The 18,893-nt window shown below is 42.7% G+C and overlaps 2 protein-coding genes across 4 annotated transcripts in view; one reads left to right on the top strand and one right to left on the bottom strand.

Annotated features, from left to right (window-relative positions):
* The window catches only part of Crybg1 (crystallin beta-gamma domain containing 1), a 181,463-nt gene extending 171,429 nt beyond the window's left edge, over positions 1 to 10,034 (top strand). For all 3 annotated transcript variants that reach the window (XM_074077510.1, XM_074077517.1, XM_074077525.1), the window contains 2 exons: positions 1,509 to 1,671; positions 8,534 to 10,034. In XM_074077510.1, the coding sequence (XP_073933611.1) occupies positions 1,509 to 1,671; positions 8,534 to 8,622 (252 nt within the window). In that variant the 3' untranslated portion in view covers positions 8,623 to 10,034. The remainder of the gene's footprint in view (positions 1 to 1,508; positions 1,672 to 8,533) is intronic.
* Positions 1 to 18,893, bottom strand: part of Rtn4ip1 (reticulon 4 interacting protein 1) — a 71,758-nt gene that overhangs the window by 6,635 nt on the left and 46,230 nt on the right. The window lies entirely within an intron of this gene.

The raw sequence follows: 18,893 nt of genomic DNA, 5'->3' as shown, positions 1-18,893 counted from the left end.
TTGATTTTTATATAGTAATAGGAAGTGGTGGTGTTACTCTTCTCCCTTTCCTTAATCTACTTGTAGAAATAAGCTATGGTCCCAGTACACCACCGCCAAAAACCATTCTTGGTTTGTTTCTGTTTGGAAGACTTCTGCAGAATAGTATGAAGGGTAGATGGAGATATCTCTGTGTGCTCAACATGGTCCATCTCCTAGTGGTCACACGCAGTAAAGTGGGAAACAGCGCATCGCCCTCTTGCATCACTCCTGCTTATATATAGACACTTAAAAGCTGAATGTAGTCAGATTTTATGAGAGAAGCTCACGCTTTTCTCATAGGCATCTTTTTTCTCCTAGACTTTATAGGCTTGACTATTTGCTCCTGATATTTAAAAAACTTGGTTTCCCATGAGTCAGTAGAAGGCATTCTGCCTGTGAGAAGGAACAGGATCATTCAGTAGGGTTCTTGTGCTTGAGGGAGAAACACCCTTTCATAAACAGAAGTGCTGTTTAGACACGCACAGGAGGAACACATGAGAAAGAAGCAGAAGTAGCTTTAATACTGAAGCATGAAAAGAAACCAACCTCTGCCTGGATTTTCTTGGTATAAGAAAGGAGTACTTTCAGCACTTATTTCTAAATGAAACATGTCAGTATTATTTAACAATTCCAATTCAGTGAGTCAGTGAGAAAAAGTGGAATGTCATAAATAACCACAGTGATGTCACCTGCACATAGAATAGTGAGTTTTTGTTGTTTTGTTCTGTAGTGCTGAGGATCAAACTCACAGTCTTGCAAATGGTAAGCAAGTGCTCTTACTTTTAGTCAGCACAATTTTTATAGCATGTGTTAGTGGCATATGAGAATATGATTGCTATATGCTGTTTATGTTTTAAGAGTAGATTTACTTCAGGAAGTAAATCTTAAAATCTTTGTATTAAAATGCCTATAATAGTGAGCTTGCATTTTCTAGCCAGACAGCACACTTACTTGGAAAATTTTAGACATGTCTCATGAAGGAAAGCAAGAGCTAGTAAATGCAGTTTCAAGTTGTAAGATAGAATGCCTGTAACCACTCCCAGGCTACAGCATTAGAAGTGCAGTCACAGGGTGAAAGGTCGGGCAGAGCAGAGGCGCACATGGGGGTGAAGGGTTGGAGATTGAGCTACAGACACTACCTCAGATCACAGTCACTTCTGACAGGGAAAATACCACCCTGGGTCATTTGACTGTCCTGAGGCTTCGCTTACTAGCAATACAGAGAGTCTGGCAAAAAAGACAGAAGTCTCTTATAGTGGACAAGAACTGAGGACTCTCCGTCATTTGTGTCATTGGAGAATTTTGTATTACTTGTATCACTGGAATTAAAGGGTGCATTTGTTGTTTGGTTCTAGTCCTTCTGGCAAAAAGTTGAAATGCCTCATAAGGGATAAAAGAAGACAGGAACTAAGATTATTTTAAAAATCATATTTATGAGACTTAAATATGTATCATTCTCTAAGATGCTTTGTTTTTCCACTAAGCAGATAGCAGAAGATTGCTGCCTGACGATTGTGGGCAGTCTAGTAACATCTGGCTCTAAACTGGGCCTGGCACTTGACCAAAATGTTGACTGTCAGTTCTGGTGTATGAAGTCAGATGGAAGGATCTACAGCAAGTTGAAGCCAAATTTAGTCTTGGATATCAAAGGTAAGGGTAATTTCCTTCATTGTAATGTGTCTGTAGTTAAGGAAAAATCCGTTCCTTACTTGTGAAAATGACTATATTATTAACAGTGTAATAATTATTATGTGATTAACCGTGAGAGCCTCTACTATGTACTCGTGCGATCCTCAGATTAATCCTGAAAGTTTGTTACCCCTCGTCCCTCCGCTCTCCTTTCCAATTTTATAGCCAAAAGACCCTGACACACAGAGGGGTTAATCATTTCATTCATGATAGTTTACCTGCAGTGGAAGTGCTTAGCTTGAATTTGGACACCTGGCTGATTTCTGACCTTTTCTTTTCTTTTTTTGGTGCTGGGAATTGAACCCTGGGCCTGGCACATGCTAAGCATGTGATCTATCGCTGAGCTGCATCTCCAGCTGTTTTTAGAATAGTGTTAGTCTAAACTAACAAGTTAAATGACTGCGATTTCGCCTAATCACTATAGTTGATGATTTTCATGCGTGTACATGGAGCCTTTCATTGAAAAGATCTAAGCTCTAAAAGGAATTAATGTGTTCAGTGAAGCTAATCCTGAGTGAACTGACGGTGCAAGGGAAGCATAAGCTGGGCCAGCGGTCCTTAAACTTTATTTGCAGCAGAGTCGCTAGAGGGCTTGTTAAAACAGAAGATGATGGGCCTACCCCTTGGAGTACCTGATTCAGGAGGTCTGGAGTGGGGTCCAAGAGCTTTTCTAACAAGTTCTAGGTGCTGATGCTGCTGGTCTGAGAACCACAAAAAGAGAACCATTGATGGTAGTTTAAAAACTGACTCTAACCTCTTCGGGGGAATTCAATAAGCTAGTCTTTTTGCCAGCTCACTCGCAGAGTTTGTTGATGTCATCGGGGCTGATGTTCTTTTAAGTTATTAATGACACTTTTCTATTCCCTATCAGGAGAGCCAGCATGATTATGCTTTGTAACACAGTGAGCCATACCAAACCTCCTACTCTATTGTAAATCATTGCTAGGAGTTGGCTCTATTTTACTTTAATCGGGGCTCTAAGCCAATGCAGCAGTCTTTACAAATTAAGAGGTAAAGAAATAGCTAAAGTCTGCTTCTTAAGACACTTCTGGATAATGGAAAGTAAAGCCAGATTTTTACCAGATGTGCCTTTGTTTGCGATCTCCGGATAGGTAGAATAGCCAACCCACTTACCAATGGGCCGAGAATCACAAAGAACTCGAGAAGTTTGGTGCTCAGAGGTACACAAGCTAAGGTACATGAAAGCAGAGGCAGAGTGCAACTTTACAGGGAGCGCAGATTAAGCAATGCGAGTAGGCTGGATGAGGACCAAACAATTCATATAAAATGTAAGTAGGATGCTTAGATACAAGAAAATAATCCTAACATTCAGAAAATGAACAGAGATATACAGCATTATTTCCTGCACATTACAAAATACCCACTTTACAGATATTCAGCCTGAAGTTGAAGCAGGTTGAGTCACTGACCCAGGCCTTTCTTTATTCTTATTTTGACCAACTTTGTGGCACTGGGGCTTCGTTCTATAAAAGATAGTAAAATCCCCAGAGAAGACAAAGAAATATGACTAAATTGGAAAAGTGGAATTTTTGAGGAATATTTAGTTCCAAAAGGAAGACTGAGCAAACTGTGTTTCTTACTGATGGGATTAGTTTTCTATGTCCAGGGTTAAGGTCACTGTCTTTCTTAGAGCATTTCTTCTTTTATTCCTTCAGCAGACTTCTTTGGTCCCCCGCAACATAGCATGCTCTGTGCTACAACACTGGGCATCCAAAGTGAGAGAAATAACTTGGCTTTACTACCTCTAGGTCCCTCCTTAGCACTTCACTTAAAGCTCCAAAGCTCCTCCCTAAAATGCATTATGTATTAGTCACGTGCCTCTTGAGTAAAGGAGTGCCCTTAATTTTTGTGAACTCCTTGTGTCTATTGTGGCAGTTACAATAGTTAATTTCTTGTTCCTTTGAGTTTGTTTCTTAGAATGTGGGTGAATGATGCCACCTTCTGGACACGAGAGAGCAGGGCCACACAGCTGCATCCTGTGCAAGGGAAATAACTCACACCTCTCCTATCTGCTGCACTTAATAGGAACCCAGAGTTTCCATGAGCTCCACCAGAACCATTGGTTACCTACTAAAACTGCCATAAGATCTATTAAGTCAAGTGTCTTTCTTCTCTCCTTGTATTTGGGAAGTAAGTTGTGGTAGACATTCAAATATTATCCCAGACCATCTTAAAACAGTGGAAACTGATCCATGCTCACTTTTAAAAGCATCACAAGTCTGGCAGGATTGTACTAAGCAAATGAATCAAGGAATTATGTAAATCACAAAAATTGAAAATGAACCAAAGTGAAGAGTAACTTCCAGGCAGTAGCTTGCTTTCTCTCTTCTCTTTTCTTAGGTAGAGTTTCACTGTGTGACCCAGGCTGGCCTCAGACATGATCCTGGAACTGCCTCAGTTCCAGGTGCTAGAGTGACAGGCCCCCACCAGGCAGTATCTTTCTATTGTAACCTGTTACTTAAGGGTATATGATTTCTTTTAAATAAGATGTAAAATTTGTTCCAAATTACTTTTTCTCAGTCCTACTTGCCAAGAACTCAAATGTGACTGACACATAGCACTCTTTCCCAAGTATACTGGCAGATGTATGTGACTTCAGAATACACAGGTGACATAGATATGAAAGGGCCACTGCTGGATTCATTTACACTGTTCATACTTTCTTGACCAGACCTTGAGGGAAAGTCAGTTTAAAAAACAAACCTACAGCCAGCATTATACTTAACGGAGAAAAATTAAAACCATTCCCTCTAAAATCAGGAACCAGACAAGGATGCCCACTATCTCCACTCCTATTCAACATAGTACTGGAATTCCTAGCCAGAGCAATTAGGCAAGAAGAAGGAATAAAAGGAATACAAATAGGTAAAGAAACTGTCAAAATATCCCTATTTGCAGACGACATGATCCTATACCTTAAAGACCCAAAAAACTCTACTCAGAAGCTTCTAGACATCATCAATAGCTATAGCAAGGTAGCAGGATATAAAATCAACATAGAAAAATCACTAGCATTTCTATACACTAACAATGAGCAAACGGAAAAGGAATGTATGAAAACAATTCCATTTACAATAGCCTCAAAAAAAATCAAATACCTAGGTGTAAACCTAACAAAAGATGTGAAAGACCTCTACAAGGAAAACTATACACTTCTGAAGAAAGAGATTGAGGAAGACTATAGAAAGTGGAGAGATCTCCCATGCTCATGGATTGGTAGAATCAACATAGTAAAAATGTCGATACTCCCCAAAGTAATCTACATGTTTAATGCAATTCCCATCAAAATTCCAATGACATTCATTAAAGAGATTGAAAAATCTACTGTTAAATTTATATGGAAACACAAGAGGCCACGAATAGCCAAGGCAATACTCAGTCAAAAGAACTATGCAGGAGGTATCACAATACCTGACTTCAAACTATATTACAAAGCAATAACAATAAAAACAGCATGGTACTGGCACAAAAACAGACATGAAGACCAGTGGAACAGAATAGAGGATCCAGATATGAAGCCACACAACTATGAGCAACTTATCTTTGACAAAGGAGCTAAAAATATACGATGGAGAAATAGCAGCCACTTCAACAAAAACTGCTGGGAAAATTGGTTAGCAGTCTGCAAAAAACTGAAACTAGATCCATGTATATCACCCTATACCAAGATTAACTCAAAATGGATCAAGGATCTTAATATCAGACCCCAAACTCTTAAGTTGATACAAGAAAGAGTAGGAAATACTCTGGAGTTAGTAGGTATAGGTAAGAACTTTCTCAATGAAACCCCAGCAGCACAGCAACTAAGAGATAGCATAGATAAATGGGACCTCATAAAACTAAAAAGCTTCTGTTCATCAAAAGAAATGGTCTCTAAACTGAAGAGAACACCCACAGAGTGGGAGAAAATATTTGCCAACTATACATCAGACAAAGGACTGATAACCAGAATATACAGGGAACTTAAAAAACTAAATTCTCCCAAAACTAATGAATCAATAAAGAAATGGGCAAGTGAACTAAACAGAACTTTCTCAAAAGAAGAAATTCAAATGGCCAGAAAACACATGAAAAAATGCTCACCATCTCTAGCAATAAAGGAAATGCAAATTAAAACCACACTAAGATTCCACCTCACCCCTGTTAGAATAGCCATCATCAGCAACACCACCAACAACAGGTGTTGGCGAGGATGTGGGGAAAAAGGAACCCTCTTACACTGTTGGTGGGAATGTAGACTAGTACAACCACTCTGGAAAAAAATTTGGAGGCTACTTAAAAAGCTGGACATCGATCTACCATTTGATCCAGCAATACCACTCTTGGGGATATACCCAAAAGACTGTTACTCCAGAGGCACCTGCACATCCATGTTTATTGCGGCACTATTCACAATAGCCAAGTTATGGAAACAGCCAAGATGCCCCACCACTGACGAATGGATTAAGAAAATGTGGTATCTATACACAATGGAATTTTATGTAGCCATGAAGAAGAACGAAATGTTATCATTCACTGGTAAATGGATGGAATTGGAGAACATCATTCTGAGTGAGGTTAGCCTGGCTCAAAAGACCAAAAATCGTATGTTCTCCCTCATATGTGGACATTAGATCAAGGGCAAACACAACAAGGGGATTGGACCTTGAGCACATGATAAAAGCGAGAGCACACAAGGGAGGGGTGAGGATAGGTAAGACACCTAAAAAACTAGCTAGCATTTGTTGCCCTTAATGCAGATAAACTAAAGCAGATACCTTAAAAGCAACTGAGGCCAACAGGAAAAGGGGACCAGGAACTGGAGAAAAGGTTAGATCAAAAAGAATTAACCTAGAAGGTAACACCCACGCACAGGAAATCAATGTGAGTCAATGCCCTGTATAGCTATCCTTATCTCAACCAGCAAAACCCCTTGTTCCTTCCTATTATTGCTTATACTGTCTCTACAACAAAATTAGAGATAAGGGCAAAATAGTTTCTGCTGGGTATTGAGGGGGGGGAGCGGGAGGGGGTGGAGTGGGTGGTAAGGGAGGGGGTGGGGGCAGGGGGGAGAAATGAACCAAGCCTTGTATGCACATATGAATAATAAAAGAAAAATGAAAAAAACAACAACAACAACAAAAAAAAAACAGGTAGTGTCTTCCTGTCTCCAAATACATGTCAAAAAATAATGGTGTTTGTACTTCAGATTTACCTCTCTGTCAGGGATTCCAATAGAATATTGACATTAAAGAAAAGAAAAGGCCAGGGATAATTTAAATTCTCCCAAAGGCAAAATAATCAGATGATTTTTTCAGGAACTTTTATGGCTCAGGATTCTAATTAGAACTGAAGTAATACACACAAAATGTATGTGACGGTACTGTCATCTTGAAGAAGAAAAAGAAAGTATGCCCTTAATACTTTCTAAACTCTCAGTAGAGTGTGTTGTGCTTGTGTCAGGACTGGGTGTTGAACCAGGGGTTCTTGTTACGCAGGTGCTCCACCACTTAGGCCATGCTTATGTTGTGTCTTTCTTGATGGAAACTAGGATTCTCTGGTAGGATTTTTTTCTCCACTGCAAGCTTATACATAAAAGGCCCAAGGCCCCTTGCACTGTCCCACGTTCCCTTCTATACAGAGCTGTGCCAGATGCTTTAGGTGACCAGTGACCATTAACCAGTTTTTCAGATGTGTAAGTGATGATTTCCTTCCCCAACTACCTAGGTCTATTGTGTAAGTTTTTAACACCTTTTTTTAAATTAATTTATTCACGTGCATATATTGTTTGGGCCATTTCTTGCCACCCCCCGCCACCTTTTCTGACACACTAAATGTTTTAGAGGAGAGAAGAGTGGTATTTCTTCTTGGCCCTGAGGATAAAACGCCATTTCAATTCTGGCTATGCCCTGCACCCAGACACATAGGTTTTCATTTCCTTGGGGTTCTTGGTGAAACAACCTTGGTGCAGAGGCTTAAAAGGGATAAGGTATCTGAATGGATGTTTATTCCACACTGGAAAAAAGTCCGACAAGACTTTATTTTGTTGGTGAGATTTCTCTATTGAAAGAAGCCATGAGGCTGGATTTGTGTGTTTTTTAACAAAGAATCTAAAATTTTCAGTAAGCACTCTTGGAAAGTCTTTATTTTTATAGACATTCTGGTGAAGAAGTTGTGGAGTTCACAATACAGTTTTACAATACGTGGTACCCAGCATCTTAAATGCTACCTATTTTATGCACCGAGTTCCCAGCAGCAGGAATGCTTCCCTGTGCACACTTCTGAGTGTCACTCAGCCCTCTCCTTTGACCTCATGCAGCCATTTTTCATTATTCATGCAAAACCTATGCTTTTCACAACCACTGCTACTGCCTTTGTTACTGCCAGGTCTGCCTGCTGGTTTCCCACTAGTGTTCCAAATCCATGCGCTCACTACTTTTCCCCTATTCTCTAGTTTTTCCCTATTGCCCCCAATTTCAGACATGGTAACTGTAGACTGGCTTGTAAGAACTGGGTAGAAAGAGGAGCTCCCTGAGGTAAGTTATCCTATGTGAAGTTGCTGGTGCCCCATGATGGATCTTGACAGATTTGCTCATAGCAGGTTGCCCTACTGATCACACAGCATCTGGGGCTTCCCTCCCTTCTGTTTCCTTAGAGTGTGTACTTTTACGCTGCTTGTTTTTGTCCTACAGGTGTTGGGATAAACTGTGTGCTGTTGCCCCTTCGCCCTGGGCACATTTTATTGCTGGCGCTGGGAAGTGAACCCAGGGCCTTGTGCATATTGGACAAGCACTGGGCACATTTCTTCTTTTCTTTCTTTCAGGAGGCACACAGTACGATCAAAATCACATTATTCTCAACACGGTCAACAAAGAGAAGTTAACACAAGTGTGGGAAGCCATGGTCCTATAAACTTCTACAAAGAATACAGGAGGAATTTTTCTGGGGGTCGTTCCAGCCACCTTATTAAAGAAACACAAAAGGACAGTGCTGATGGAGGACCCAAATAAAAGCGAAGAGACTCCATCATCTTGGATCATATGGCCATGGCCGGGAGAATCACCTCATCTTTTCAAAAGACTATGATACCTTTAAACAGTAATTTGTCCTCCTTTCGCTTCTTGCCTTTCAGTTCCTCTCAGTAGCTACTGAAACAGGTTGCCTCATTAGCAGCTGTTGAATGTTTTCAACAATGTTTTATCAAGACTGTACATTTTAAATTATTTCCAAAGACAGTGACAGAAGGGAATAGGACCAAATTTACTGACTCAGCAGACTTGGAGATCTCTTTTAAAGGGAAGGATAAAAGCCAAATTTGTAAGGTTGAAGTCTGTTTAGCATGAGAAGAATTCCTTACTAGGCCTGTGCTCTTGGTCCGTGGACTTAACATTTACTGGAACTATTCATTATGCTAGACAGCAAAGTGGGAAAGCTTTACATGTTCAGAAGTATTCTAAGAACTCAGTAAGTAGAGACAAAACACTATTTTTAGTTAAAATTAGGAAATTTAGGAAATTTCATGTCCATGTCTGCTAAAATTTTTGTAGCAGGATTTGGATTATTTTAATGCACCTGTGGACTGCTCTAGAATGTCACAAATGACTGTTTAATGCCTTTTGTACAGCTGCTACAGGAACAGTATTACCATGGTCTAACTTATTAGCCCCTCCTTGCACATCCATAGCAAGTTCTGAAGCCACAGTCTACAGTTTTTTGCTAAATTCAGACTTTCCAGTCTAATTTCTGGCACTACTGGTGGTGGGACAGCTTCAAGTCTAGAGGTGCAGGGGCACTGCAGCCCCAGCGTCACTTCCTTGTGATAGCACAAACAGGTGTGCACAACTCCTAGAAAGTGAAGGAGAGGAGACCCTAGGGCTGTTTGTTGGTTAGAGCGCGAGGAATCTGAAACTCTTAAGTCAAGAATGCAAACAACTATTCAACTACTGGTGATACACAGGCCAACACCTTGTTGCTCAAACAGTGGCTTCTAGTTTTGAAAAAAACCGCTAAACGTTTCCATGAGTACATCTTCCTATCACTGGATACTGGTGCTCTTGTCACATGTAGGACAAATGTTATTTCCACTTTATCTGTTCAAGTGTGCTCCTTCTGTGGAGCCTATGGAAAGCAATTGTGGTCATCAGTTTATCTCCAGTTTAAAAATAACATTTGCACAACATACAGTAGAACCCAACAGATCTGTCTTGTCTTCATAGCTGATTTTCGGCCTTCTGTGTGTATCAGTACAATGTGGTGAGGTAAGACTGTCTCTAGTAGTCTGTGCTGAATTTCCCTCTTGAATAAACTTGTTTCTGTTAACTACATTGATGAAATCTCAGAGTCCATTCACTAACCCTTGTCTAACACTGCCCAGAGTCCCACAGCAGACTGGAAACAAATGTCTGCTGGACTAGGGCGAGGCAGATTTGAGGAGTGCTGGAGGGTGAATGAGGTCCTGGCTTACCTACTTCTCATGAATATTTAACCACTCACTGCCACCTGAGAGCCCTCAGGGACAAGAGCTGAAATGCTCTGGGTAGAAGTCAAGAGCAGCTAGTAAAACAGGTTTTTTTTTTTTTTTGTTTTTCTTTTGAAATAAATTTGCACTAAGAAATCTAGACAAAATTCTAGAGCAACTCTAGAGAAAACTCCACAACTAACCTGCTACCAAACGAGTGTCTCACCAGGAATAAACAAAGTAAAAAGTTTCTCAAAACAGGTGCAATAATGGAGATGAATAAAACAGTACATAAAAACAATGCCTTAAACGACTGGAGAGACTAGAGACTCCAGAGTGCACACTGCGATGGCTTTATGGGGAGATACCTGAATGAAAGTTTGTGAGGTCAGAAAATGGCCAGCTGTGGACTCCACTGGACTGGGGATAATGTCCACAGAAAAGCCACCAGAGAGAAGCATGCTTCAATTGGCCCCATATGTGAAATACATGGGTTTTACAAAGTTGGAAATTTTAGCCTCACTTTTTTTTTTCAGCACTGGAGTTTGAACTCAGGGCCTCACACTTGCTAGGCAGGCGCTCTACCACTTGAGCCACTCCACCAGCCCTTTTTTATGTTGGGTATTATTTTCAAGATGGGGTCTTGTGAACTGACTGGACTGGCTTCCAACAAACCATGATCCTCCTGATTTCTGCCTCACAGAGTAGCTAGAATTACAGGTGTGAGCCAAGGTTGCTGGCATCACCTTTCAATATTAAGAGACTAAACAAATGAATCATGGTGCAGATTTTTATATATGAGCCTAAATGATTCAGAACTTTGAAGGCTGTGACAAGAACAATAGAACAGGAACAAAAACAGAAGGAAATTTTGGCCCGTATGTTAGTCAGCTTTGCATCACTATGGAAATTGCTGGCACAGTCAATCTTCAAGGAGAAAATGTTTGTTTTGGAAGTTTTAGCCCATGGTTGGTTGCTCTGTGACTTCTGGGCCTGAGGTGAGGCAGGATGCTGGTGGGAGTGAGTAGTAGAGGAAGATACTTCACGGCAACCAGGAAGCAGAGAGGCGGGAAGGGCCTGGGTCTCCATATCTCCTCCAAAGGCATACCCCAGGTGACCTAACTGCCCCCTCCCCGCCCCGTCCGCTGTCTTAAAGGTTCTTCCACCTCCCAATAGGGCCACAGGGGACCAAACCTTATGCACATGGCCTTTGGGGGACATTTCTGATCTGAACTATGTCATTTGCCCCTGGCCCCCAAAGACTCATGTGCATCTCATAGTGTCCATGCATTCAGTTCCTCTCCAGAGTCCCCACTCTTAACAGTTCTACCATCACTCAAAAACCCAATTTCAAAGTCTTCTCTGACTCAAGACAAACTCCTAACTGTGAGACTAAACAAATAAAATGAACAAGTTACACACTTCCAAGAGATGATGGCTCACGGTAAACATTCCCATTCCAAAAGAGTAATGGACACAGAAAGGAAGCATCAGATCAAAGGAAGACCAAAGCCCAGCAGTGTAAACACTGAATGCTACAGCTTCATGTTTGGCACCTGAGGTGCTCGGTGCCACAGTGTGAGCTCCAAAGAGCTTGGACAGCCCCACCCCTGTGGCCTTGCTTGTTGAGCCTGCAGCTTCCCCCACAGGCCTTCCATGTTCCTGGCACTTCAAACTTCTTGGGGTCTTCCTTGCAACTTTGGCTTCTCTCAGATGTACACATGGCCCTGTCAGGAGCTGCCTGTAGGGACTCTCACTCACCCTGCCGCACACTGCCTGGCCTCCCCAGCTTTCCTTTAAACTCTTGGAGGAAGGACCACACCCTGTTCCTTGCATTCTGCATGCCTGCCAGGCCAGATCCTGTGGGTGACAGCAAGCTCTGCAACTAGCATTGAGTGGCCTCTGCATCTCTCAAGTGCCACATGAACACACTGTGCCACTGGAGCTCCACTTCACCTCTCAAACCACAGCTGGCAGTGGCCTCTAAGGGCCCTGACGACTAAGCACTGGGAAATAAACTCCAGGGCAATATTTTCTAGGTAACCAAGTATGAGGAGGGCACTCCAGGGCTTTAGTATCAAACCAAATATCCTCAAATCCTTTTTTTTTTTTTTAAGTACTGAGGTTTTGAACTCAGGGCCTTATGCTTACTATCTCTTTTTGCTTTAGCTTTTTTTTTTTTTTTTTCAAATAGGGAGGGACTCACTTTTTGTTTTGGCTTGGGCTGGCCTCAGACTGCAATTCTATCTGTGTCTCTCCTGTAGCAGGGATTAAAGAGATAAATTACTATGCCTGGCTTGTTCTTTGAGATGAGGACCCCACAAACTCATTTATTATTATTATTATTTGCCTGGGCTGGCCTTGAGCAATGATCCTCTTAGCTCGACCTGCTATAGCTGGGATTACAGGTGTAATCAATCCCACAACACCCAGCCCAAATTCCTTAAATTAAGGTTATACTTACACCTGTAAGCCTGCAGTAGGTGGCTCTTGCTGAGTCCTGGCTCAAGACATTTTCCTATTGTCCCACTGCAAAGTACTTAGCTTCTTTATCATGCTAAAGATAGCAACTGCCCCCTCCTTGTCAGCACTTAAATATGCTCCACTCCTGGTTAAACTGCAGTTTTCCAAATTTGTCTGTTCTGCTCCAGATTCACAATAAGTCTGACTAAGCATGGCCAGCAGACACCCATGCTGCTGCCTGAATGCTGTGCTACCTCAACACTTCCTCCTCCACATAAACCAGTCTGGCTCCTCTAAAGTCAGCCTCACAAAAAGTCTCAGGGCCTGGACAAATGTAATCAAATTCTTTGCCAGACTCACATGGGTAGCCTTTAGTCCAGTTGTCAAGACAGTCCTGTATTAGTTGACCAAATACTTAACAGAAACAACTGAAAGAAGGAAAGATTTATTTTGCTCATGTTTCAGAGTCCATAGCTGCCTACAGAACATCCACGATGGTGGGAGCACATGGCAGAGGAGTGTCTCACCTCATGGCAGACAAGCAGCAGAGAGGAGAGACAGGAAAAGGCTAGGGTAAGACATGGCCCCAAGAACACACGTCAATGTCCTACTTCTTCCAGCTATGCCCTGATAGAACAATGTTACCATTTATAAATCAGCAGCCATTTTATCCTCAGACCTCACTTGAGAAACTTCCAAGGACAGCCCTGCCCTTAAACAGAAAATCCTGCTAAGACAGCCCCACCCCTACCAGAGGCTACTACACATGCGCTAACTTCCTAAACTTCCCCCTTCTATAAAAGCCATACCTGGCCCAGATTTGCTGCTGCGCCATCTTTTCCCCAGGCAGCTTGGCAGTCTGGGCCTGCCATTAAACTTTGCTCTATAGATGTGAGACTGTTCTTGTGAGCTGTCTTTGTGAGTAGTGTTTTTCCTAAGATTTGGTGCCGTGACTAGGATCGGGGTGCACTCCCAGCACTGACCTTGCTCTCCTGGCCTCCCCAACCCCATCCTGCTCTCTCTCTCTCAACTTCCATTCCCTTCCTCCGGGATCTGAGCTGCTTTACCAGGACCCCCAATCCTAGAAAGCGCTGCTCCCTCTTTAGCTCACAGGGAATTTCCTCCGCCCCAGCGTGCCTCCAATTGCCAATCTTCCCTAAAGGCCCTCTCTCTTGGTGAGTCCTCCTTGCACGCAGAACTGTGATCTCTCTCTCTCTCTCTCTCTCTCTCTCGGTTCCTCGAAATCCTAGCACTAGGTCTCAGCTCACTCCGGTCCCTGGGAACTGGTTTTCCCATTAGGGACTGTGGACCCCGTGATGAAGACGTTCCCTCTGGGTGCTCCACATCTCTCTCTCTCTCTCTCTCTCTCTCTCTCTCTCTCTCTCTCCCTCCTGAGGACCTGATATTTCGGGGACGCCCACCATATCTCTCCTCAGGTCAGGCCTCACCATGGGAGTTGGACCATCCAAAATTCCTTCATACTCCCCATTGGGATGTCTCCTGGCCAACCTTGGGCCCCTCCACCTAACGCCTGATCTTAAGCCACAAAAGTTCATTTTTCTCTGTAATCAGGCATGGCCCCAATACCCATTAGACAATGCCTCCACATGACCACTTAATGGCACTTTCAATCCCAACATTTTAAGGGATTTATACAATTTCTGTGAGTGCGCTGGTAAATGGAAGGATTTCCCTATGTCCAATGCTTTTCCTATCTCTGCACCAAACCCTCCCTCTGTACCTCCTGTTCCCCTGTACAGGTTCTGTTGCCCCTAAACCAGCATCTAAACCAACCAAATATTCTCCCGAACCTCCTCCTTCCCCATGCAAGCAGACTTCTTGCGCTGCTCAGGCTTCCTGTCTCTTCCTATCTTCCTGAAGGACTTTTCCGTCATGGTGCCACACCAGCCACTTCTTGCCAACTCTGGCCTCAAGGCAATTCCAACTCTGGAAGAGTTCATGCTCCCTCCCTGTGTGCTGAAACCAAGCCCAGTGTTTATTCAGTGACTGGAGAATGGAGGCTTCATGTTGTGGAAAGTGTTCCAGTACCAGTCAATGAGAGCAACCTAGAGACACAGGTGATGGTTAATACCGCAGGTGTGTGTCATGCCTCCAGGCTCTGCCTTCCCCTCCCTTATCTAAGGTGTCAGGACACCTTTTCTGCTCCCTCCATGGTCTCACCACGTGTCTTTTGTCTCTGTCTGCCTTCCCCTCCCTGGGCTTACTGGGACCCTGCCTCCTATGAAAAACTTGTAGCATGGTACCTTATGACTTAAATTATTCCAACTAGTTTTCCAGGCCTCTCAGTCTAAAGTAACTTTAAATCAGCTGCTTTACAAAAAGCGCTTACAAAAAACTGCGGCTGCCACGCTTACGCCCTAACTCTGCCCCGACAAAGGGAGGAGGGAAAGCAAACAGGTGTGCTTGTGCACAGGGATGCTGGCTCCTGGACATAGCAAAAACACCTGCCATAGCTAAGAAAATCCATAGAGAAGACCCAACACATCCTGGGCCACCAGCCACACGTGGCGATGGCTGTAGCCCGCCACCAGCCACACGTGGCGATGGCTGTAGCCCGCCACCACTTCCCCTAGAATAAACGCACGCAGAGTACACAGGAAGCAGGGAGGGGATCAGGCCTTGGCAGACAGGCTCGCTTGTCCCTGGTGTGTGTGGAGAGAGTGACACCTTATACAAGCCCTGCTCCTAGCCCCACCTCACACTTCAGGGCACCAGACCCAGCCCTTATAAGCCAATTGTTAACTCGAGGTTATAGTCCCAGAAATAACACATTACTGTGGTCTCTAAACTTCTCATTTAAAATTGTCTATACTTTCAGCCTCAACATAAATCTATGTCCCCTTCCAGCTATCAGATCTAAGGGAAATTAAAAAACATCTAAACAGTTGTACTGATGCCCAGACAAATACATTCAAGCCTTTATCTCTGTGATCCAAACCTTTCAACTGACATGAAAGGATATTATGCTTCTACTAGACCAGACTCTTTTCTCATTAGAAAAGCAATGGGTTCTGGGCTAGGCCACTCAGGTTGGAAATGATTACCATTTACAATGAGCCCCAATACTAGTGGCACCTGGAAATAAGGGAATAAATGTACCTACCTACAGGGGCACAGGCAGTCCCCTTGACTGATCCACACTAAAAGGGGCTGATGATATGGCTCAAGCAGTAGAGTGCTGCTTTGCAGGCATAAAGTCCTGAGTTCAAGCCCAGTACAGCCAAAGGAAAAAATATATATATATTTGGGGATAAGGACATAGCTCAGTGACAGAGTGTCTGCCCAACATGTGCACAGACCTGGGTTCAATTTCCCAACATTACTAAATCAAAAAAAAAAAAATGAAGAGGATAAATGGCGTTAATGCCACTTCAGCCATCTCATCGTGGAGGAAAGAAATTTAACCTAGACCAGATCCCTCATTCTTCAAGTGAGGAAACTGAGGCCCAGAACAGTTTAGAGACCTGCTCTCCAGGGTCAGGTGTCAATGTGAAATAACAACTTTGCTTTACAGCAACACCCTAAAGAAAATCCCCTTACCTTTCTACAACATCTTAAGGATGCCAGCAGAAAGCATACCACAATGGACCCAGAGTCACAGGTGAGAGAGGTTCTCCTCAAAGATAAATTTCTAACAGCCCCAAATATTTGTAGAAAACTCAGTCTGTGGCTTAAGGAGAAAAGTCATTGGATCAACTAATACAAGTAGCCACATCTGTATATTATAACTGGGACATTACTAACAGAGAGAAAGATAAGGGACATGACCTCATTGCTGCCCCCACCCAACTGGGGCCTACATCTCGAGTTTGCCACCATGGTGGACAGGAGGGACATTTCTGCAGAGAATGCTTAAGGGGGACAGCCCAGAAGACAGCCCCACCCCCAACCAGGACCCTGCTCTCTCTGGAAAGGTAACCACTGGAGGTCTAAGTGCCCCTGTCTCCAGATGGAAGGCGAGGTACCACCTCCTATGGATTGATGGGTCCTGGCTCCCTGTCCACGCTCCACTTCTTGGCATCGATGTTGAGGCACCTCATGGTAGCCATTATGACAAAAAACCAAAAGATCATTTTCCAGCTAAACAGTGGAGCTCTTTTCTCTGTTTTACCTTTCTCTCCAGGTCCCTGGTCCAATGGTAAAAGTTATCGTTTGGGGCAAATCTGGCCAGCCCCTAGAGCACTATTTTACCCAGCCTCTGGCCTGCTCTTGGGGAGACCTCCTCTTCTGTCACTCTTTCCTCATAGTACCTAAAACTCCAATGTCCCTCTTGGGACAGGATTTACTATCTCAACTAAAAACTCAAATTCTCCTCCCCCGAGGCAGCTATTTCTGCTGCCCCCTCCTTCAGGAACAAATAGATCCCACAGTGTGGACTGATGAGTGTAGGGCGAGGCAGGATGGCCCTCCCTATTCAAATAAAGCTCAAAAATCCCTCACAGTTTCCACACCAAAAACAATATCCCCTAAAGCCTGAGGAACACGAGGCCTTAGGCCTGTCATAAATTCCTTAAAACACCAAGGGCTACTAATTAGTTACCACAGCCCATATAATAAATTCAAAATTCTTATAAAAGTTAATTTTAAAATACAAGTTACAAAGTAAATAACTAAAAAGGATATAGATAGATAATAAGTGTATTTTTTGAGAAGTTAAAGGAAAAAGGGAATGTTTTTAGATAAAAAAGGATTTTATAAAGAAGGGTTTGTCCTAAAGATTGTTTCAAATAGGTGGGATAAAGACAAGCCATCAAAGGGTTTAGTATGTTATATAAAGGTCTGAGTACATTTTTAAAATGTATAATAAAAAATTTCGATGTGTAATAAAGTTAAAGTTGAATATAATCTAAGAGTTGCCTAAAAGATTTTTAGGGTCATGTCAAACTAAAATCAAATTCTTTATGTCTATAAAATAACAAGGTTATCTTAATATTGTTCTGCGCTGAGTAACATCTACAAAAAACTGTTACAAAGATTTTATCAAAGAAATTATTTGTGTTTTCTGCTGATCTTGTCAAGCTTTAAGTACTACTAAATCAGAGTTCATTTACATATTTTCTTATGTGTCTTAAATGACCACCTTATAACTGTGTTGTGTCTATACTTTATCTAAATATGGTACAAACATTTACAAAGTTATATACAAAATGAGCTAAAACTCTCTTTTATCCAAAAGTGTTACATTTAACCTAAATCCTGACAGCCCCTGCCTCCCACAGATCACCTACCTAGGTGTGGCCTTAAAGGGACAGACTCACTTCCTGAGTCATGAGTGCATCAACCCAATCCTCCATTTTCCTCCCCCCATACCATAAGACATCTTAGAGCTTTCTTGGGAGTTACAGGATTTTACAAAATTTAGATCCTTAGGTATGCAGTCCCTTAGCAGGCACCTTTTTATGCTCCTCCTAATATTTCTGTTTCAGTCTTAAATAATGTATGGCCACCCATTTCTCTTAAAAAACTTGCCTCCAACAGACTGCTCCTTTGGCTGACTACCTGCCTTACCTTAACCTTCTCAGGGAACTTCTCAGAAAACATACAGACCAAATCCTGCCCCACCCTATAACAATTTCTGTTAAATCAGGGGATCTTGTTCTCTTAAAGGATCTTTTACCCTCTCCATTGGGACTTCAATGGACCAGCCCTCATCTAGTCATTCTCACAACACCCACTACTATCAAGCTAAATGGGATCCCCCAGTGGCAACACCTCTCAAGGAACAGTTAGAGAAATGGAGAAGGGAATTGGAGGACTCTTGGAATCCTCTAGGGAACAACATTTCACAGTGGTTCTCCTGGCCAATGCCCATCCTAATGCCTATGATCTTGCTCTCCTATTCTTAAGCTTCCTCCCTTGTATCATACTACATGTCTGCTCTTGCTAATCAAAAATTTAACCAGTTGTACCTCCAGGGATATCAACCTACCAGGACGCCACAGGAGTGTGAGGATCTTGCCTCATACAGCACCCCCTGCCAGCAGAAGCAGCTAAGAGACCAACGCTTCGCCCCAATTCCTGATCCTCAGCCCCTACCATCATCATAAAAGAAAAAATGGGAAAACGATAGAAAAATGTCACCATTTATAAATCAGCAGCCATTTTATCCTCAGACCTCACGTGAGAAACTTCCAAGGACAGCCCTGCCCTTAAACAGAAAATCCCACTAAGACAGCCCCACCCCTACCAGAGACTACTACACATGCGCTAACTTCCTTAACCCTTCTATAAAAGCCATGCC

Source organism: Castor canadensis, chromosome 1 (assembly GCF_047511655.1).
Source record: "Castor canadensis chromosome 1, mCasCan1.hap1v2, whole genome shotgun sequence".
Classification (NCBI taxonomy): domain Eukaryota; kingdom Metazoa; phylum Chordata; class Mammalia; order Rodentia; family Castoridae; genus Castor; species Castor canadensis.
The sequence above is the reverse complement of the archived record's forward strand: the minus strand, read 5'-3'. Positions and strand labels throughout refer to the sequence as shown.